Source organism: Lagenorhynchus albirostris, chromosome 21, assembly GCF_949774975.1.
Source record: "Lagenorhynchus albirostris chromosome 21, mLagAlb1.1, whole genome shotgun sequence".
Classification (NCBI taxonomy): Eukaryota; Metazoa; Chordata; class Mammalia; order Artiodactyla; family Delphinidae; genus Lagenorhynchus; species Lagenorhynchus albirostris.
In genome coordinates this window covers 14,342,870-14,366,107 of record NC_083115.1, presented here as the reverse complement: position 1 = coordinate 14,366,107, position 23,238 = coordinate 14,342,870, and the positions used below count along the sequence as shown (strand labels likewise).

The following is a 23,238-nucleotide window of genomic DNA, read 5'->3' as shown; positions in this document are numbered from 1 at the left end:
TTTCAAATTCCATTATAGACATTTTGGCTTACAGTTAATATATTCAGATAAAATTACTACTGACCTGCAGCCCTGGGTTCTTTTATTACTCATGCGAACTATTAAATGATACCTTTATTGAGTTTTCATCCATAAGTATTATTTAGCAGGAGATCTCAAATAAGGAGTAACCCTAAATTAGCAAGATTTTCAAAAAGTTATTATGAGGGCCTTCAAATTACAAATTAGTACAGTAAACAACATAATTTAAAATACAGGGAAACTTATTAAACAAATATTAGAATACATAACTTTAATTGAAAGCATTTATCACAATATTTTAGGGTACCTACTGAAGCATTGAAAATATCTGATTTTGGTGAACATGTTTTTTCTGTAACATATAAGTAGATTAAAAGTTTAAAACTGAAATAGTTTATAAACTACAACATCTATTATAATTATAGTATTTAAGATTCTAAGACTAAAAATGTTGATGTCCAACCACATAGTCTCACAAGCACTGGAATAGTTACTGAAGCAGGGTTGTAGCAGTAAAAACTGGGTACAGTATGTTAGAGATGGTCATCAACAGAGGGCTAGTTAAATTATTAGGATATAGCCATATAACAGAATTCTATACAAACTTTAAAAGAAATTGGGTACATCTATATACATTGACATGAAGACATGTACATTATATATATGTATATGTATATTTTTAAGCAAGTTGTGGAACAGTTCACATAGAAATTTGTGAACAAAAAATAATGTGTTTATGTAAATATAGAGAGAATATATAAAATATACTAGTAATTGCATAGAAAATTATTTGAATAACCATATTAGCTACCTCAATAATGGGGGAGTTTCACTTTTGAGTTCATTTGATTCTGTATTTGATTTTCTAAATGGGAGCGTATAGTATATGCACGTTTTTTCAATTTGCAGAAAAGAGATTGATACAATGTAATAGGGTTCCCTTATCTACGTATTAAAATATTAATAGTGCTTACTTCTCTATATTTTTCTTTGTTGATCATTTGTATTGTTTATTTTTTTCCACACTCTGTATGTGTAACTGTGTAATAAAGAATTAATTTTAAAAATGCTAAAGCAGAGAACAGAACATTCCCAGCAGAGGGAAAATGTACAAAGGCAACAGAGTGGGAAGGAAAATTCCTTAGTGTGTAGTGCCCCATAGTTCCAAGCCTTATTATTAGGTCATAAGCTTAAAGCAAATTCCTCTTACCAGCTAATTCCCCACAGCAAAAATGGCAGAAGCTTTTCAGATAATTGATGAAGAGGCCCCAAGTGGTTGCATACAGCCATTTCTTACGCATAATAAAGATACAACATTCATTTCATTTCATATCAGAGCTTACAATCAATCCAATTTTTAAAAAACTGATATTTGACTGGGAACAGTTCAGCTTGTTTCCCACTGCTGCCTCCGTATCCCATGCAAATTAAAACCGTTTCTTCCTTTACCGAGAACAACCTGTAACTTCATTAAATGAAGATTCTTTAATTAAGGTTTATTTGAGACATCATTAAAACCCATCGAATTTACTGAGTCATTTCTTTTGGATATATATTTATAAACTCAGAATTGTTGTGTTCTATCCGAAAAACTTGCAAATGAACCCAAAAGAATGAATAGTGCCTATCAGGAAAAGCACACAAACTTGTCAACCATGGTGAGCAATGACTGACTACTATCTGCCGTTTGAGAGTACGTCTTGGGGACCAGGATGTATACTGCAGAAAGTCTGGCATAATTGCCACTTTTTATAGGCACCGCACTTCTCCAAAGCATGCCTCAAATTCTAGCACTGTCTCTCAGTCAAAGCAACTCACACATTGTATTCAGTAACCTGGAGGAAAAGTTCATCCTGTTCAATTAATAAGAAAGTATAAGAAGTGAGCCATCTATAACATCCCATAGGAATAGACACAAGACTATTACTTATTATTACACTAAGTAATATTACTTATTATTACACAGTCAGCTTTTTCTGGGTAAACCTCCAGAGATCTATTCCTTCAGGAGCAGGTCTGAATAGCACTAGCATTAATACACACCACACACACACACACACACACACACACACACACACACACACACAAACACACACAGTTAGGCAGCCCTACCACTTTCTTTTCTTTCTCTTTTAAAGTAATTAATTTTAACGGACAATAAATGCCAATAGTATAAAATTTAAGCGTCTTCCCCCGACTCCTGTCATTCAGTCACCCGGATTTTCTTCAGATGGTTTTCTTTTCATTTTACATTTTAAAATCTTCGATACATTTGAAAAATACTTTGGAGTAAAGAGTGGGCTAGGGTGCAACTTTATTTGTTTCCAGATGACTACTTACCTCAACTTTAGGTATTGAATGATCATCCATCGTTTCCTCCCCTGTTATGAAGTGCTACATTTAATACCATCTAAATTCCTGTATTTGAGTCAATTTCTAGACTCACTATTCAGTTCCATTGACTTGAAAGTATGGATGACAGTTAAGTTCTAGAGCCTGAACCCTTGGGTTAAGAATCTCAGTTCTACTGCTTACTGGCTGTGTGACCTTAGGCAAGTTGCTTAAACTCTGCCTAAATTCTTCATTTATAAAATAAGGAAACGAATAATCATAAGATTATTGAGGGATTGAACTATTTAAGAAATGTAACACTCAGAAAGTACAAAGTACTTGACATAACATGTAATGCATATTAGTGATCATTACTCTTAAAACATACTCTTGTTGTTTTTATTGGTACTTCATTAAATTGATGGATTAATTAAGGGAGAACTGACATGTAAATATTGAGTCTCCCCAAGTAAATATCATGTGCTTGTTTTTATATATTCAAGTCTTCTTTTGTGTCAGACATATACCCACAGATCTTTATCCGTGTTTTATAAGGATTCACATTCCCCTCTCTACAATTCATCTTCCCTGGATATCTCGTCATCATATGATTCCAACCCCTGGAATTCTAGTTATTACCTCACAACCGCCTTGCTCCATCTTTAAACATCCCTTATCCAGGACTCTTAACAGAGGGTCTTGACTACCAGTCCCTAGTGGAGCAAGTTTTTGTATTTCTTTAAAACGATTGAGATTCAAAATCATGTACCAAGGCTCAAGCATTTTTAAGACTGGCGTTTTCTCTAGTGAAAAAGTTCGCTATTGAAATCTTTTTCTGGATGTGAAGTCTGAGTTTATAGAAAGTATCTTGAGAAATCAGACCTTTCAATATGATTTTATGTTTGAACCCTTTATCTGAGTTTTTGTTTCATGGGCATTAAACTGTTACTGAAAAGCATGGGTCCTTTAAAGTTCAGGGGAAAGTGTTTATAAAGATCTAAGACTGAGCTAAGACAAAGCTATAGCCAGAGGCCTGGTTTCCTGAGAAGGAAGGAGCTCCCCACTAATCTGTCATGCTTCTGTCTCACAGGATATTAAAGCCATCCCAGGCTCCTTTCGTTTACAGCCAGTCCTGTGTCTGACAATCTCATGTCTGTCCCAGTGAGCCACATGACCAGGGTTCCACACCAGGGTTCCTCCAGAGCTCCTTGTAAAGGACCATATAGTAAGTCATTAGTAGGGGCGACCAAGAAAAAAAGAGAGACAATGAAACCCTTATTATTAGTTACCATCCTTCCAATCACTGTCTAATGTAATTAGAAGAAAGAAACATACCTTTAAAGGAATAATTGGGCCTGCTGGACAAGCCATTACAATTATTATTCTCTGTCAGTTCTCCTTGGTTATGACTCCTTGATTACATTTAGGGTGAGATGAATTTTAAAAGAAAACACTCATTAATTAAACTTTTTCTAATTAAAAAAAATGTTTGTTGAAAATAGATGGTATGTAATAAAAGAAGATCCTCCCCAGACCCAACCCATAGTCCTGTCTTTCCTATATGTTTCTCTTAAGCTGCTAAGAGGGTTGGGGGGATATATATTCACACACATACACACACACACACACACACACACACACACACAAAGTCCCCTACATACAAATGAGCTCTGTTCCAAGAGCACATTTGTAAGTCCAGTTTGTTCGTAAGTCCAACAAAGTCAGCCTAAGTACCCAACTAACACATTCGGCTATATAGTACTGTAATGTAATAGGTTTATAATTCTATTCACCCAAATAATACATAAAAAACAAACACACAAAAAATAAAGAAAACGTTTTTAATCTTACAGTACAGTACCTCGAAAAGTACAGTAGTGCAGTACAAGAGCTGGCATACAGGGGCTGGCATCGAGTGAACAGGCAAGAAGAGTTACTGACTGGAGGAGGGAGAGGAGGTGGGGGATGGTAGAGCTGAAGGATCATCAGCAATAGGAGACGGAGGGCGAGCTGCCATTTCCCTCATGCCTGACGCGGATGGCACAGGTTCTGGTTCCTTGCTGGATTCAGTACTGTTTATAAGGATACTGTACTACTGTACTCTATACAGTACTGTACAGTACAGTACACAAAAGCACAACCACTTGTAGAGGATGCACACACGTGACAGTGTACGCCAGACACGTGAACTAACTTACGTGATTGGACATGCAAACGCATGCTCGCATCTTTGAAAGTTCACAGCTTGAAGGTTCATATGTAGGGGACTTACTGTACATACATGTATACACCCCAGACTGCAAAAGACATTTAGGTGGTGTTGGTCTCATGGCCAATACTACACCCTTCAGAGACAAATGGCTGATCTAATCCTGGCCCAGTGCTGACAGATCTTGGGAAATGCCTGTTACATCCTTTGGAAGAGTTCTATAAACAAGCGTTGTGGTTACCACCAGCATGGAGTCTCAATTTCAGACTTTTCGAGTAATTCACTTAGGCAAGCCTTCCCAAACCAAGTGCAAACAAGAGGCCCGATGACCCTGGTGACTGTTAATGGAGCCTTTGGCCTCACAGTCAGTCACCTGTTTTATTCCAGCCCCAGCCAGTCGGAATGTAAGTTTGTTTATATCTCATTCCTTCCTACTTACAGATGTTCTTCCAGCTGGTGGGAAGGCTGACCGAGTTTACATATCTCTTTGCCTTTCTGAAGATGCAGGAAAAAGTCATCCACCATCAAAGAGCACTAGAGTAACATTACTGTTGTCTGTGTTTGTCTGGGGAGAGTGAAGTTGTAGTTGGGTCTGCATAGAGCCAGGAAGCAGGACACAGATCAGATTGTGTAGAACGAGGTGAGGAGTAGACGGAGAGAGGACAAATATGAATATTTTTACGAACTAACGGTCATCTGGTCTTTGCCTCAATAAAGGGCTAGGAGGCAAGAGAAGAAGTTGAGTCAGATAGTTTGTCCCTAGGAAAGAAAGAGGTTGTTTCAGAGCGAGTTCTGGGAGTAGGAAATGAGGCGATTATTAATGCTTAGACTGTAATGGGTCAGCTTAGTCGCACTGTTTTGGAATTTCAGGGCAATTAAAGGAAAAGAATAGGGTTCATATATGAGCAAGAAGCTAGGGAAAAAAGAGCTTGATTCCTGGGTGGGATATGAATGAGGAAGTGCAAATGGAGGGGCTTTGAAAGTTTGTTTGAGTTAAGCTTTGTCAGGAGACTAGGAATTAAGACTGTGCCTTCTGTACTTTGTTTCTGCTGAGAGATTTCCAATCAGCATCATAAAAAAATATTATTCGCATTATTACTGATCAAACTGGGTGTTTGCTCTCCAGGAAATGCCTGGAAGAGTGAGAAATGAGAGCATCAGGGCTAAAAGCTTAAGGTTAAGTCTTTAGGAAAAGCCCTCTTAAGTCCTTTATGAAGAAATGCCAGCGTGTGTGTGCCCCATTTATGTATCATGTCACCTGCACACAAACACACACACTCAGGGTTTAGTTGAAGTTTCTCCTTATAGTCCCTGCTTGGCTGTTAGTGGCCTAGAAACCTAAGGTGGATGTGCTGCATCCCTGACACCCTCCTTTTCTCAGTCACAGAGGATCCCAGCAAACGCCATTTAAACGTTAGCCTCAGTTGCAGTAGATCTGCTCCTTTGCACATGCAATTTTCAGGTAAAGGCTCCTGCCTCTTCCTAGTTGTGGAATATCCAGATGAAACATTGTCAGCATGAGCCACAAGATCTGAAAATCAGCATGAAAGAACTTCCGTTTCTGATTCCAAGATTTGAGGTTGGTGATGGAATAAAAGCTGTGTGGATAGAACAATTTGGGTCACAAAGCTGTTAGTACCAAGAAGCACTACATTCATTTTGAAAAGGGGAAAAGAAAATCCATGCATACTAATTTAGCTTCCCTAAGTTTGCCATTCTTCAGTTCTGCCCTGGAGATTTATTTAGGTCAGGGTTTTTGGTTAGATCTCTCACTCCCCCAGGAGACTGAGACTGTTATTTAAAAGCTCAGTTCTGAGCAAGAATCCCAGAGATTCGACTGATGCGTTCAGTTTCTATTATAACCTCATGAGGAAAAACATTTTTTTGACTGAAGTGTAGCTCCTAGACACAGACACGCAAACCCACCCTAAGAGACAAATAAAGAAAAAATATATAAATTGCGAGCTGGTAAATTCATATTTAACACTGTTTAGAGGATGCTAATAAAAGCTCTTGCCCTCATTTCGCCTAGCATGAGACTGATCATCCCAGAGAGATTTAAAATTTATACCACATTGATCGTGTTCTTTCATTCTTTCTAAATTCAATTCAGATTTCAAAGTGTCATTTCGGAGCAGGGCTAGATTAGGACCAGGTTAAGTCAAAACTAACCAGGAATGTCCTGTCACTTCCAGATTCAATTTCCTGGTTTGCTTTTCCCTCTGGACCTCTGGGCTAAGGAGTATTAGAAACCTTTCCATAACCCTATCTTGGACGTTATCCTCCCAACTTTAAACATTCTAATAGTATGAGCAATAGAAATATGACACATTTTTTTAAAAAAAACATAGAACTGAAATAAACATGCATGCAAGTCCCATGTCTTAGACGCTGTGTAATAGGAATAAATTTTAACGTTGGAAAGTAGATGTTCCTTTACAGAGTCAAATTACTGTTACTACTATTATCATTATCGTTATTATTAATATTATTTACCTTTTCATAATGCAAATGAAGGTAAAAGGAGGAAATAGGTGTAGGGGATTGCTTTGAATGACATAAATTCAGATATTATAAAGTTAATGGTTTTTATTTTCAGTATCACTAATTCACTAGTTCTGGAACTTTTCAATAATAACACTACAACAGAGGATAACTAGTACAATAATATCATAGTAGGTTGAGAAGCTTGAACAGATAAAACACACACACACAGATACCCCCAAAACAGATTTTGAGTTAAGGTTTCAGTTCCTATTTCTTAATAAGTTCATATATAAGTAAATATTGAGCCCTTTATAAACATAATCTATTTCAATCCTCGCAACTACCGAAGGAGGTATTATTATTGCCATGTCATGGACAAGGAAAATAAGATTTGAAAATAAAGTAACTTTTCCAAAAGGTAAAGCAGCAAATAAATGGCACCTTCAGGATTCAAATCTGGACCTTGACTCTAAAGTTGATTTTCTTATCGTTATAATAAGCAAACTTTCTCCAGGATTATTTCACTTTTAAAATCTTAGTTACATAATATTTAATACCAACAAGAAAATATATGTGAATATAAATTATAAAGTATAATAAGATAGCAGCCACTAACCCAAAACCCAACTGAATAACGAGAATTACCTTTCCTGTTAAAGCTACCCATACACTCTTCCCTAGCTCATCTCCTTGCCTTACCCCAGAGGCTATCACAGTCCCGAATGCTGAATTTATTATTCCCTTCATATTTTATGAAATTTTTTTACCATGTAAGCACTTTATTTTTAATGTTGATATTTTACCCAACATTGTTTCAAAGATTTGTCCGTGTTGTTGCATGTAGCTACGGCTCACTCGTTTTCACTGCTGTGTAATATTCCACTGTATAAATACGCCATTTTAAAAGATTTCTTCTCCAGTTGATGGACATTTAGGTTATTCCCAGCTTTTCCTAATACAATGTTACTGTAAGCATTCTTGAGTTTTCTAGATGCACAGATGCAAGAGTTTCTCTAGGGAACAAATCTCAGAGCAGAAGAATTACTGGATCATAGCATAGTCAGTATTCAGCTTTAAAATGAATGTAAAACTGCTTTCCTAGGAGATTGAACCAGCAATATATATGGGTTCTCATCTTTCCAACACTTGGCATTGCCAGACTTTTCCATTGTAAATCTAGTACATGTAAAGTGGTAGCTAATTATGGTCTTGACTTGCATTTTTTTATTGCTAACTACTTTAAGCATTTTGTCATGTGTTTATTCACTATTTGTTTTCTGTGCCTTTCATATCTTCTAATTTGATTAATTTGTGCTCTTTTCTTTATTAATTCCTTTGTTTTGCCTTCTTTGAGTTCATTCTTTTGTTCTTTTTATAAACTGGGTGCTTGGGACTTCCCTGGTGGTGCAGTGGTTAAGAATCCGCCTGCCAATAAAGGGGACACGGGTTCGAGCCCTGGTCCGGGAAGAACCCACATGCCACAGAGCAACTAAGCCCTGTGCAACACAACTACTGAGCCTGCTCTCTAGAGCCCTCGCATGGCAACTACTGAGCCCGCAAGCCACAACTACTGAGCCTGCGTGCCGCAACTACTGAAACCCGCGCACCTAGAGCCCGTGCTCTGCAACAAGAGAAGCCACCACAATGAGAAGCCTGTGAACCGCAACAAAGAGTAGCCCCCTGCTCGCTGCAACTAGAGAAAGCCTGTGCGTAACAACAAACACCCAACGCAGCCAAAAATAAAATAAAATAAATAAATTTATTAAATAAAAAAATAAACTGGGTGCTTAATTAATATTTAGCCTTTCTTCTTTGCTAATATAAATAATTTAGCTATATATTTCATCAAATACTGGTTTCCATTATATTTCACATTTTTAAATATGCATTACTTTCACTATCATTCAGTATTAAATTTTTTTAGTATAATTTCTTCTTGAATCATGAGATATTTAGTAGTTTTTTAAATTATAAGTAAAAATATTTAAAATATGTATTGACATTACTGATTTCTAACTTAATTGCATTTTGGCCAGAGAATGTGGCTGTCCTGGTTATCTATTTCTGTATAACAAACTATCCCAAGACAGGGGCATAGAATAATGGCAATCACTTATGCATTTTCCTCATGGATCTGGGAGTTGACTGGACTCAGCTAGGCATTCCTAGGCATTCCTCAGGGTCTGTCGGGCAGTTGCAGTCAGATGGTAGCTGGAATTAGGATCTCCATTCACATGACTGGTGCCTGGGCTGGGAAAACTCAAAACAGCTGTGGGCTGAAACAGCTGGATTTCCTCTGGCATCTCTCACTCTCTGGCCTTTCCATTTGGAGGCTCTAGGGACTCAGGGTAGCCAAACTTCTTATGTGGAAGACTCCAGAGGGAGCAACTGTCCAAGAAAAACTTGCTGAAGCTATATGACCTTCTCTAACCCACCTTGGAAGTAAAGGAGAAGCCCTTGTGCCACATTCTAGTCATTGAAGGTCACAAGGACTGCCTGGGTTCCAGGAGAGGAGACACTGATTCCATCATTTGATGAGAGGATTGCAAAAGGTTTTGTGGCATGTTTTAAAACCACCACAGGAGTTGATATGATACCACTTCTTTAAAATGTGAGATTTGCATTATGGCTTAGTATTTATATGGTCAGTGGTTTTGTTTTGCTTGTTTGGTCTTAATATTGCAGTGTTGAGAATGTATATGTTCTTATTGATGGGTACAGATATATCTATATGTGGTCATTAAAACTTTCTTATTTTACTTTTTTTTTTTTTTTGTCTGCTCAACCTATCCAGAATAGGTTTCAAGTCTGTTGAAATCTCTCACCAATATGATATTTGTCAGTTTCTCCCTCTAATTCTACCAATATTTGCTTTGTAAATTTTGAGGTTATTTTATTAGAGGCACACAACTTCAGAATCACTTTATTTTCCTCATTAAATGAGTTTTTTAGTGCTATGCAGTAACTCTTCACCATTTAGAGTCCTTTTTGGATTAAAGCCTTTTATTTCTATTTACATAGCTACCCTAATTTTTTTTTTGCTTAGTATTTGGTTGGTATATTATTTTCTATGCTTTTACTTTAAGCCTTTCCATGTCCCAAAATTTTTAATGTAGCTCAAATAAACAATATATAGCTGGATTTTTATTTTTAGGAGACCAGTGTAATCTATAAGTTTCAGCTTTTAAGTGGCAACTTGAGACCGTTTATATTTATTATTATTATTACTGATAAATACTGACATATTTGAACACATATGCCCCCTTATTTTGTGTTTTTCATTTGACCTGCTCTCTCCTATGTCTTTATGATCTGCCTTTTTTGCCTCAAAACATTTAAAAATCTTTGTTTTCATATTCTAGTTTTTCCCTATACTAATTTAGAAGTAATGGACCATTTCTAATCTAGAGATTGTTCTTGAAATTTTGCTATGCATACTCAGTAAATACACACAAGGACCTTAGAATACTCTACTCCAGTTATTCCTTCCTGACTTACTGTTGTCTCTAGAATTGTCTTTCTTTAAGATCCACAAATTAAACTTGTTATTATTAATAATAATATTTTTATTTTCCATAGAAGGGTTTTTTTCCCAGTTTACCTGCATTTTACCTTTTCTTTGCTCTCCATTCTTTCTTGAATCTCAGATTTTAAGGTCATTTTCCCTTTTTTTTTTTTTTTTTTTTTTTTTGCGGTACGCGGGCCTCTCACTGTTGTGGCCTCTCCCGTTGCGGAACAACAGGCTCTGGACGCGCAGGCTCAGCGGCCATGGCTCACGGGCCCAGCCGCTCCACAGCATGTGGGATCTTCCTGGACCAGGGCACGAACCCGTGTCCCCTGCATCGGCAGGCTGACTCTCAACCACTGCGCCACCAGGGAAGCCCCCCCTTTTCTTTAAGTATATCTTTCCAAATCTCCATTAGTAAAGTTGTATTCGTTGTTAACTGCCTCTATTCTTATTTATCTGAAAATGTTTTTTATCTTCATTCTTAAAAGATTGTTTTTCTGGGCACATACTTCATAGTTAACTTCTCTCTCTCTCTCTTTCTCGCTATGTGTTTCTCAACTTGAACATATTCCAGTGTTCTCTGACTTGCATTTTTGCTGTCGTGAAGTATGCCATCAAACTAATTGCCATTTTCTGTAGATGACCTCTCTTTTCTCTCAAGTGCTTTTAAGATTGCTTCTTCTTATACTATTCTGTAGGTTCACTAAATGGTATCTGGATGTGGATTTCTTTCTATTTATTCTGCTTGGTATACTGTGTGCCTCCTGTGCTTATGAATTCATGTCTTTCATCAGTCCTGAAAAATCCTCAGTCACTATGAACTCAGACATTGCCTCTGTGCTCCATTCTCTATATTCACTTCTTCTGGGACACCAAAACACTTATGTGTGACCTTATCATTTCATATTCCATGTTCACCTAAAGCCTCTTTTATATTTTTTAATAGGCTTCATATTTTCCAGCAGATGTAGGGTCACAATAAAATTGAGAGGAAGGGGAAGAGATTTCTCATATAACTCCAACCCCTCCCCACATGTATAGCCTCCCCCTTTATCCACACCCCTCACCAGAGTGGTACATTTATAGCAACTGATGAACCTACATTGACACATCATTATCACCCAGTGTCCATAGTTAACATTGGGGTTCACTCTCGGTGTTGTACATACCATGGGTTTAGACAACTGTTTGATGATATGTATCCACCATTATAGTATCAAACAGAGTAGTTTTATTGCCCTAAAAGTCTTCTATACTTCACCTGTTCATTCCTCCCTCCCTTCTATCCCCTGGCAACTACTGATCTTTTTACTGTTTTCATAGTTTTGCCTTTTCCAGAATGTAAAATAGTTGGGCTATAAAAGGGAAAAAACATGTTTGGGAGGTGGGAGAAGGAAGGTGAGAGAAGAAAAAGATAAGAAGAAAATACAACAAAATATCTTGCTCAGTTACTGAATGTTATGGGAAATGAAATTTATATTTAAGAGTACTAGGCAAATGAAGAGTATTGTTACATACCAAACAGATTAGATAACGGCTCAGATGTAGCAGGTTGTAGTGCATAAAAACAAGACAGCCAGCACACGCATTGTCATCTTTTTATTTGTTTGGTAGTTGTTTTAAAACTGTTTGTGTCACTGTGAGGAAAGGCATGGGTCCAAAATATTCTATCAGTAATAGTTTGGGATGGTGGTTTTGTATTCTTTTATAATAATCACAATAGGTTTCTTGGAAGGGAGAATAACTTCAGAAGAGTGACTAAGTGTATGAAAAGTGGAAAATTACTCTTAGTGAAAAGTGTGAAAGAAATCACACAAATAGAAACATTCCATTTAAAACTCCGGGTGGGGGACTTCCCTGGTGGTCCAGTGGTAAAGAATCCACCTTACAGCGCAGGGGACGCATGTTTGATCCCTGGTCAGGGAACTAAGATCCCACATACCATGGGGCAATTAAGCCCACGCATCACAACTACTGATTTCGCGTTCCTCAACTAGAGAGCCTGTGTGTGCCACAAACTACAGAGCCCACGCACCCTGGAGCCCGTGTGCCGCAACATAAGATCCCACATACCTCAACGAAGATCCTGATTGCTGCAACTAAGACCCGACGCAGCCAAAAATAAAACTAAAGTAAAATAAATAAATAATAAATCTTAAAAAAAATAAAAATCTGGATGGGAAGATTAAAATCAAAATATGATTGGCAAATTAGAGGAATGACACAGAAGAAACGGAAAAGGAAGAGGTCGTTTATAAGAAGGTCATTTGTGTGCAGCGCCTTGAAAGTCTACCAAACTAAACTGCATGGCCTGAATTTCATGAGCAAGTATAGGGACCACACCACATACCTCGTGAGGCCTCAGTGATAGTCAAGAGAGTTGTCCAAGAAGGAAAAAAGCTTTACTTCTGGATTTCCGAGAACAGGCAGGCGGATTCTTAACCATTGCTCCACCGGGGAAGTCCCGGAAATTATCATTCTAATTTTTTTTAATTAGAGAAACCAGCTCTCATGGGAAAAGAGTTCTAACACAGCAGATGCAGCCCTGGGTTTTACAGCAGCATGCTCAGTGGGGCACCATGTTCTGTTTTGTTATTATTATTATTTTATTTTATTTTTGTGGTACGCGGGCCTCTCACTGCCGTGGCCTCTCCCGTTGCAGAGCACAGGCTCCGGACGCGCAGGCTTAGTGGCCATGGCTCACGGGGCCAGCCGCTCTGCGGCTATGGGATCCTCCCAGACCGGGGCACGAACCCATGTCCCCTGCATCGGCAGGCGGACTCCCGACCACTGCGCCACCAGGGAAGCCCACCATGTTCTGTTTTGAATTGGTATGAGGCATGGTGGCCGACAGAGTGGATGCTTCTTTCTTTCCACCATTTTTTTTAATTAGTAGAGTTTTTGAAGGTTGGATATGTTAGAGCCCTATACAAGGAAGTGAATGTGAATATAAGTTCAGGTTTACACTGTAAATCAGGACAAACGAGAACCTATAGATGGCTGAGGGGACCGGAGAGAACATCTGGTCCAATCCCCTCATTTTACATTCTAGTAAAGGCAAGACCTGAAATCCTGCTCCAAGCTCACATAGTTTGACTTTAAAGCCCTGGTCATGATTATCATTGCAGAGAGACCCAGATTCAAGTCCTTGCTTCCTCAGTTATTAGCAGTGTGAAATCAAGCAAGCTACTAAGTAACCTCTCTGAGTTAAATACCTTACCTGTGATAATGTTTACCTCCAAATTATATTATGTCTTCAACCTAAAATCCTTAGCTAAATGATCCAGTATCCTTGTTTTGTCATATAAATTATATCTATTTTTATTTATATGTAATAAAGTATAATACTGATATATCATATATATCTAATATATATAATTTTAAAAATAAACCAAGGAACAAGCGATATTATTATGTGAGCAACTCAAGGTCACTGATAATATGTGTGACCAGGTCAGGAACATGATTTATATCAGCATTCTTTCTTCTACACATGCATGGACTTACAGACCCTCAAAGATTCATTTTTCTAACTCAGACCCGGAAAACTCTGTTATGAAATTTACCTTTATTATATGTTTGTTTTGTCAACCCATCAAAAAGATAACAATAATCAGCACAGAAGTAGCTGTGAGTCCAACAGTAGAATATTTGTATAGGAGAGAGCCAATCTACTCTGTCTTCTGATAAATCTTCAATCGCCAGTCTTTCACAATTCATGATTCTTCTTGCCGGGGCTATTTTTAAAATGTCTAAGTTGGTGCCTTGCAGTTCCCCCCTGTACAGCTTAATTCAGCTGAATCCATGAGAGATAATTGACTGAATTAGTTATTCATGAAAAGCCAAGCTTGACAACTTACTGCGGCTTCATTTTCCTGTTGGCCATTAAAGTAAGTTGATGATCTGGAGCTGTGTAGGGGTTTCCAGAAATAACACTATAATGGCCAACATGCTGTATTAGCAGCTGAGAAAGAGAATTGTTTATTATTTTTCAGGCAGTCGCCCAAACCCATGCCACAGTATTTTTATTTTAGGACCCAATCTGCTATGAAGAAAAGCAACACATTACAACTCAAGTGAACACAAAACATCTCCTTTGTAAAAACAAACTCATTGGTGATTTCACACAGATTTTCAAAACTATGGAAACTCAATGCCCCTAGGTCTCCAACCTTTACACTGACCCTGCCAGCCTTTTGCAATCTTTACGGAGGGCTTACTCTATATACGGCACCTGTATGTGATGCTAGAGTAGATAGAAAAATCAAATAAGACACCTAGAATATTTCTTTGAGTAAATAATGAAACCTATAACTAAAGCAAAAAATCCTACCTGTTAAGTGACCTTGTTTTGCAAATTGATTTTGTGTCTTAGCATTTTTGGCTTCAAACCACATAGAGAAAACTACCGAGTTAATCATTAAAAAAAACAAATAAGATCTTTGAATTTTGTTTGAATCTTGTTAATTTTTTAGTATCATAAATAAACAATCTTAAAAGGCAGATAACAAGTAAAAATATTTTTATAATAAATGACAAATGGTTAATATTGCTAAGAAAAGACAAAATGCTTCATCAAAAAAATGCTATGAGATTAAATAGGCAAATCCTAAAATTACCACTGGTTAATAAATATGAAAATACTCAACCAGTATAACAAAAGGAATGGACACAAAAGGACAAATACTGTATGATTCCAGTTATATGAGGTACATAGAATAGTTAAATTCCTAGAGACAGCAAGAAGAACAGTGGTTACCAGGGACTGGGGAAGAGAAGAATGGGGAATTATTATTAAATAGAAACAGAGCTTCAGCTGGGGAAGATGAAAAAGTTTTGGAGATGGATAGTGGTGATAGCTACACAATGATATAAATGTACTTAATGCCATTGAAATGTACACATAAAAATGGTTAAAATAAATTTTGTTATGTATGTTTTACTACAATAAAAAATTTATCCCATTTAGTATTCAAACATAGACTTAAACAATAATGAGATAATATATTTTTGCTTATTAAATTAGCAAAAGAAATGGAAATTATAATGCTGGCAATACTTAACATGAAGAGAAATAGGTACATTCAAACACTGGTAAAAATGTAAAATAGGTAATTACTTTCTAGTTCAGAAATATATATCAAATGTCCTAATACCCTTTGACCTCTTAAGTCAAAGTAAGTGAATTTGCCTAAAGAAATTATCATTCTTTTTTTTTAAATTTCTTTTTAAAATGTATTTATTTTTGGCTGTGTTGGGTCTTCGCTGGTGCACGCGGGCTTTCTCTAGTTGCAGTGAGCGGGTGCTACTCTTTGTTGCGTTGCACAGGCTTCTCATTGTGGTGGCTTCTCTTGCTGCAGAGCACGGGCTCTAGGCACGCAGGCTTCAGTAGTTGTGGCACATGGGCTTCAGTAGTTGTGGCGTGCAGGCTCAGTAGTTGTGGCGCACATGCTTAGTTGCTCTGCGGCATGCGGGATCTTCCTGGAACAGGGCTTGAACCCGTGTTCCCTGCATTGGCAGGCGGATTCTTAACCACTGTGCCACCTGGGAAGTCCCGGAAATTACCATTCTTGCTCTTTAAAATTTATTATACAAGGATGTTCACTAAAGGAAAAATGGTGAAAAATTTAAAGTTCAACATTTAACTTATTTGTTGCGTATCCATAAGAAGGTATACGAAGCAACTATAAAAACCTCTATTCAATACAGCAATATTTTAAGTGCAATAAAATATTACAAACAATATATTCTATGATCCCAATGCTGTACAATAAAAGTATCTGTCCTAAAAAACGGACTGAGGGCTTCCCTGGTGACGCAGTGGTTAAGAATCCTCCTACCAATGCAGGGGACACGGGTTCGAGCCCTGGTCTGGTAAGATCCCACATGCTGCTGGAGCAACTAAGCCCGTGCGCCACAGCTACTGAGCCTGCGTTCTAGAGCCGGCGAGCCACAACTACCGAGCCTGCGTGCCGCAACTACTAAAGCCCGCGTGCCTAGAGACCGTGCTCCACAACGAGAAAAAAGCCACTGCAATGAGAAGCCCGCGCACCGCAACAAAGAGTAGCCCCCGCTCGCCACAACTAGAGAAAGCCCGTGTGCAGCAACGAAGACCCAACGCAGCCAAAAATAAATAAATAAATAAATTTATTTACTTATTTATTTTTTAAAAAAAGACTGAGAAGAGAGACATAAAAATGTAAATCATCTGCAGTTGTCTCTGGTAGTGTGATTATGAGTTTTGTTTCTTTCTTTATACTTTCCCTATTTCCTAAACTTTTTAACAATAAATACTTTATAATCATAAAAGTGAAATAATAAGAAAGCAAAATATTAAATATTATTAGTTCTTATAAAATAATGTTGTTCAGCTTTCAATAAATTATGTGCTACAGACTAAAAAAAACACTGTACTATTGAGGATAATGTCAGAATAAACAAAGAATCAAAAACATGCCATTAAAATTGACTAATTCAGTGGGAAAGTAGCCCAGTTTCTTTTGTGGATTCAAAAAGTATCGCAATTTTTACTTTTCTCTGGCCTGACATTTGTGTTGTCAGAAGCCACTTGAAAGACTCAGAGCAGTCCTTGGTGAAGCTCAGATGGCAGTTGGAGGTGGCAGAGGCACTGACTAGGTGTCCCGGGGTCCCTTCTCTTTCATTTTGAGCTGTGAAGCCTTGGGCTGATCAGCTATCTAAACTATTAAATGAAATAGCCTTTCAAAGGAGATTCTACTGTAAATATTGTAATTATCTCAGGAAAGCATGCCCACTGATTTACCAAATCAGGATTATGTCCAACCCACCAGTGAACTATGACAGAACTGTATCTATTTCTACTTTCTACCTAAGAGCTTTCTTCTCCAAGCCCTCTTTTTATATTCTTTTTTTGGTCATTTGCCGAAGTTTTTTTTTTAACTGAGATATAATTGACATATAACATTACATCCGTTTCAGGTGTAAAACGTAACGATTCAATATATGTATATATTGCAAAATGATCACCACAGTAAGTCTAGAATAAGTCTAATTAACATCCATCACCACACATCATTGCAAAAAATTTTCTTTCTTATGGTTAGAGCTTTTAAGATCTACCCTCTTAGCAACTTTCAAATATGCAACACGGTGTTATTAACTATAGTTACTATGCTCTACATGACATCCCAGGATTTATTTATTCCTGTTCAATTTTGTTTCATCAGCACACTGCCTTTCTAGGATTTAATAAATTGTTGTTGAATGATAAAAGTTCTGTGCCAGGCTAGATCGTATTTGGGGCTTAAGTGATTATTCAGAAAGTAGATTTATATCACACTTATGCAGGAACAAGGGACTCCCCGCTCTGAACTAAAACTATCACTGACAGATTAAGTTAACCTTCCCCATATTTTTAACTTCACTTGTTCAAAAGATGTAGTCAAAAAAAGGTCTGACTGAATAAGAGAGCTATTCTAGGTAGAATTAAAAGAAGGCTAATTTATCTCACCTCCTAAACGCTTGCTTTTTCTCCTCTTTCACCATCCTACACCCCTGGCATCTGGGTTTCAGATATTTTTGAAAAGGCTAAATACCAGGGTAGATGGTGGGGAAAGAACCCAGACTTGGTTCATGGAAGCTTAACCATAAATGAATGTTTTAAGGACAACCATTAAATTTCAAATTTAATTATTTCTCTGAATTGGATACTGTTTACAAATTATTTTAACAACTTTCTACTATTTGTCATATTTCCTTCGAACATTACAAATAAAAAACTATTTTCCGCACTCATTTCACAATGTTCCATTGAACACAAATTATATTACATTTTCCAAGCATCACTCTTTTAGTTCCTGTGGGAGAGAAATAAATTTCCAAAGAGATTGCTTGGCTTCTATCACTAGAGCAGAGGTTTAAACTAGTTGCCCCACGGCTAAATGAAGCCCAAAGTTGAAATTACTTGGCATGTGTTTCAATTTTTTTTTAATTAGTGCCAGCATCTAAAAACTGGGACGTGTGGTATAAAAATTTAGAAATCTATGGGCTCTTGAAAAACAATCTCTAAACCCAGAACAATGGGTTGCTGTGTTAACACAGCCAACAACCAAGTGAGCCTGAGTGGCAGTGCTTCTTGGAGGGCTTCTGGGTTCCTCACTTTTCACCATCCCACTGTGACTTGCTTCCCTCACCAGCATTACCTGCCTGAGTGCCTGTAGACACCTAAGTTTTATTCTTTTTTCTTTAATGGAAAAAATGTGGGAAAAAATGCAAGAGGACAAATGCCCTTGGACAATATCAATGATATCTAATAGTAATCATTAAAATAGAGTAGGAACCAGAGAGTAGCCCACTTAGCCACTCAGCCTTCTGTCATGCAGCTTAGGAGTTCGCTCTGTGATTTTTGTGGCCTTGGTAATACAACACTTGAATGTGGAAACATCCATGTAGATGACAGGGCACAGCTATCCCTGTGAATAGCTTCCTGAAACTGATGCTCCAACTGAGAACAGCGTGGCAGGAAGTGAACAGCAGCAGCGCAGGTCCTCATGTCAAAGCTTTTGCTGTTGTTTGTTTTAACCTCCATTGAGAGCAAATACTTAACAGCAGCAACAACGGTAGCAAAAAAACTTGGTGTAATTTGTGACGGCTTTTTATTCTCATGTATTGAAGGGGTACCAGAAGACCATATATACTGCGGGCTGGGAAATGTGCTACATTAATCTCTGCCTCTTACAGTCCAGTGTTTCAATACCCAAATCTCATGTCATGCATCAGCTAACAAACCCAGTCTAATGGCATCTTCCAATGACAGACAAATGACACCATGGGTGATGAGTTGAAGGTTACATGGAGAGGAAGGACTCTGCTCTGTCCTGGGGACCCTCTTTCATCTGGAAAGGACCACTGTTTGTTTAACTCTTAATGACTTTTCACTTCTTCCTTCCCCCAGTTTGTAAAGGCTCCTCAGATTCCCAAAGGTTGAAGTCAAGGTCTTGTTTTGTTTTCATCTTCTCCTAGATGATTATTTAAATACTAATTGCATGGCTTAGTTTGATGTGAACACTTAGTAATATATAATAATAATGTCTAGCCTTGTCGAGTGCTTATTATGTGCCAAGCACTAATGTTCCTGAGCTTTTTCAATCCTCATTAAAAACCTCATGAGATATGCATTGTTTAAACCTCTTTTTTCAAAGATGAAGAAACCGAAGTTTGGGAGGCTAAATAATATACTCATCACACAGCTGATAAGTGGCCTTTTCCAAGAGTCCTGCTTTCAACCATATTCTACAAGTGTAGCAGTTTTCAAAATGTAGCATGTCCATTTCTAACAGGAGTAAGAATTTAAAAAATAAAATTTGGGATTTGGCCCAGATCACAGGCTGTGTCAATAAACCAAAGAATGGAAGAAAATGATGAGATTCAGGGAAGGTCAAATGCAGACCAATGCATCACCAAGGAAAATGTGTCGGGAATTATTAATACTACTAGGTGATGAGCAATCCATATCTCACAAACCTCCAGAGAGAGGGAATGAAATGAGAGAAGATCCAGAGGAGACAACATCAGTGATCAAGGAAAAAGGAATGAGGTTTGAACAAGAAGAGACAAAAAGATTAGCAGGTTCTATTCTGGGAAGATGAATACTTAGTGGCAGGTGGTACATCAAGATTGCACAGACCCTAGAAACCCAATTCACTTAAAACACAACTTCAGGGCTTCCCTGGTGGCGCAGTGGTTGAGAGTCCGCCTGCCGATGCAGGGAACACGGGTTCGTGCCCTGGTCCGGGAAGATCCCACATGCCGCGGAGCAGCTGGGCCTGTGAGCCATGGCCGCTGAGCCTGCGCGTCCGGAGCCTGTGCTCCACAACGGGAGAGGCCACAGCAGTGAGAGGCCCGCGTACCGCAAAAAAAAACACCACAACTTCACCCAGCTAATAATACATATTAAGAATTTATTCTGAGAATTGATATGCTTTGGAGGAGATGCTTAGAATATCTGTAACTTTGAGGTTTGGATTGTTAATAAATAAGGGAAGTTAGTGTATAAGAGAAGTTTAGGTGGTATACTCCTATTTCCTAAGTTCGAAGTACGCACTGCAGCCTGAACGAAGATTTCAAAATGCAAATCTGATCCTGGGATGCCTTCTTCCTTTACAGTGGCTTCTCACTGTTTATTGCTGTTAAGGATTTTTAAAACTCCTCAACACAGTCATGCAGGGAATTGAAAGTTCTTGCCTTTACTTTTCCAGTATCCCCTGAATCACATTCCCCCTTGCTGGCAACTGTGGGTGGTTTTTTTTGTTTGTTTTGTTTTGTTTTTGCGGTACGCGGGCCTCTCACTGTTGTGGCCTCTCCGGTTGCGGATCACAGGCTCCGGATGCGCAGGCTCAGCGGCCATGGCTCACGGGCCCAGCCGCTCCGCGGCATGTGGGATCCTCCCAGACCAGGGCACGAACCCATGTCCCCTGCATCGGCAGGCGGACTCTCAACCACTGCGCCACCAGGGAAGCCCACTGTGGGTGTTTTGACAGTTCCTGCAGCTTACGAATTTCAGAGGGAAGCTCCCTCTTCTTGTCTTTCTGGGCCAGGTCAGGTCCCCACTTCCTGGGGCCCTCACAGCACCTCTTTTTCATAAGCCCCTGTTGCTTCCTCAGCAGATTAAACTCTGAGCAGGCAGAGGTGGGCCTGCCCTTGCTTATTTTGGTGTCCCCAGCAGTTCTAAGTAGGTAAAAGCCCTGGAAATACCTGTGAAGTAAAGGAACCCCTCGCCCTCCAGAGATGCCACTCTTCAGAGCCCAATTCTGGTTTGGGTAAATAAGGAAGTCGGTGGTGAAATGAGTGTTTTTATTTTGTTTTTGAAAAAATGGGGTGAAAAAGAGTCTTGCGTATGTCAACTAAGACACAGCTATGAAATCAATACATTTTAAACTATAATCAAGAGACTAAATTCTCCCATTTGTATTTAACCCCACTTAAAAAGACTCTGCTCCAAGCTTCCATATTCCCTACCCTTTATGTATCTCCATCTAAGACACTATATATATTTCACTTATTTATTTTGTTTACTGTGCATCTTCCCCACTAGGAAGTAAACTCCAGAAGGGAAGGGATGTTTATATTTTTTGTTCCCTGCTATATCTCCAGAGCCTAGAACAGTGTTTGGCACATGGTAAATAAATGCTCTGGATATATTTGTTGAATGAATGAGTTTAGGTTAGTAGTTTTCTTTGCGCAGCGGTAATAGGCAGAAAGCATCAATTAGCCCCAAAGGAAATTTTCATGCAATCCTGGTCTGAGTTTTTAAAAATCTTACAAAGATTATAGTCAATTGTGATCTTTTAAAATGAGGCTTCCTTTTATATCAGGGGTCCTCAAATTAAAGTGCACCAGAATCACCTGAGGGCTTGTAAAAAATGCAGGTTCTCAACATCAGAGATTCTAATTCTGCAGCCTAGAGTCCACTCTACCAGTTCCAGGAGCCGCACTGGGTTGTGGCCCAAGGGCCTTGGTTTGGAAAACACTGGTTCTGACTGCACGCTGCAGAGTCAGCACGTGCTGAGTATAAGTTGTCCCTCTCTACCACAGTGTCAGTTATTTACTTTTGCTCTGTACCCCTGTGCACCTTAGCAATGAATGATGAATGTCCCAGGGACAGGTCCTCTTCTCCCCATTTTACACATGGCGAAACACTGACTCACCCCTACCTCCCCACTTCGCCTCCGTTCCCAGGAATTTATGCGGTTCCCATCAGGAAGAGAGGCAGAATAACAGAGGTTAAAAAAAAAAAAAAAAAAGTGTGCAAAGCTACCAAGAAAAAGATGAGGGGGAAAGTGCGTGGTGTCCCAGCGTGGAGCCCAGACCTCCCCAGCAAGTAAATGCCTCCTGGGTCCAGTCTTTGTCTTGCCAATAGTTGGGAGAATTTTAGGGGCTTCCCCCTGCAGACTCGCGGGCAGGAGCAAAGCATTCCAGACCCTGGCGGAGGAGGAGCCGGGCGGAGCGGAGCTAGGAGGGGCGGGGCCAGGGAACTGCCTGAGGCGGCGGTGGGCAAGTCGGGCCGCAGGGAGGAGGGGAGGGGAGGTGTCTGAGCTCGAGGTGGGGCGGGGCCGGGAGAGCGGGGTGGGGCCTGAGGCCTGCGAGAGGCTGCTGCTGGCTACCCTGGCAGCGGGGAGGCGACGCGCAGGGCCTGGTCCCTCCACTCAGGGGTGGGCGGTGCGGGAGGGCGCGGCCGGCTGGCTACGCGGGAGGCAGAGCGCTCAAGCGGCTAGTGCGAGGGCGCTTCGCTCTGGTCCTGGCCATGGCCGTACTCCCGGGAAGCCAGCGCTCCCGGGCTTCTCGCCCAGCTCCCTGAGCGCTCTCCCTTTTCGATCTCGGGCAGACACCAAGTTCTTTCCGGAGTGGCGAGTAAGGATGCGCTGAGGACCACTGGGTCGCGCGTCTCGGGTGCCGCCGTGGGTCCGGGCGCCGGAGCCGAGCTGCGTGGGGCTGCCTCGATTTCCCCACTGCGCGCCCGCCGTCCCCCGCCGCACTTGATGTGCAGAGAGAAGCCGGACACCATGATCCTAACACGTAAGCTAGACTTGTGCCTTGCCGCAAGAGCCAGCTGCGGAGGGGACCCGCCGCGGAGGAAATGTCACCCTGCCTTGTCAAGTCGGTGCCTGACGTTCTGTGCTTTTGAAGCGCTTTCCGAGGAGGCTCG

The 23,238-nt window shown here is 39.5% G+C and overlaps 1 protein-coding gene across 2 annotated transcripts in view; it reads left to right on the top strand.

The window, feature by feature from the left end:
- DLC1 (DLC1 Rho GTPase activating protein) overlaps window positions 1-23,238 on the top strand; it is a 401,507-nt gene that overhangs the window by 333,711 nt on the left and 44,558 nt on the right. The window contains exon 1 of one of the 2 annotated variants that reach the window (XM_060136253.1): window positions 22,697-23,108. The exons of the other annotated variant lie outside the window; for it this stretch is intronic. Within the exon in view, the coding sequence (XP_059992236.1) occupies window positions 23,072-23,108 (37 nt within the window). The 5' untranslated portion in view covers window positions 22,697-23,071. Of the gene's footprint in view, window positions 1-22,696; window positions 23,109-23,238 lie in introns of those variants that run through there. 2 annotated transcript variants of the gene reach the window in all.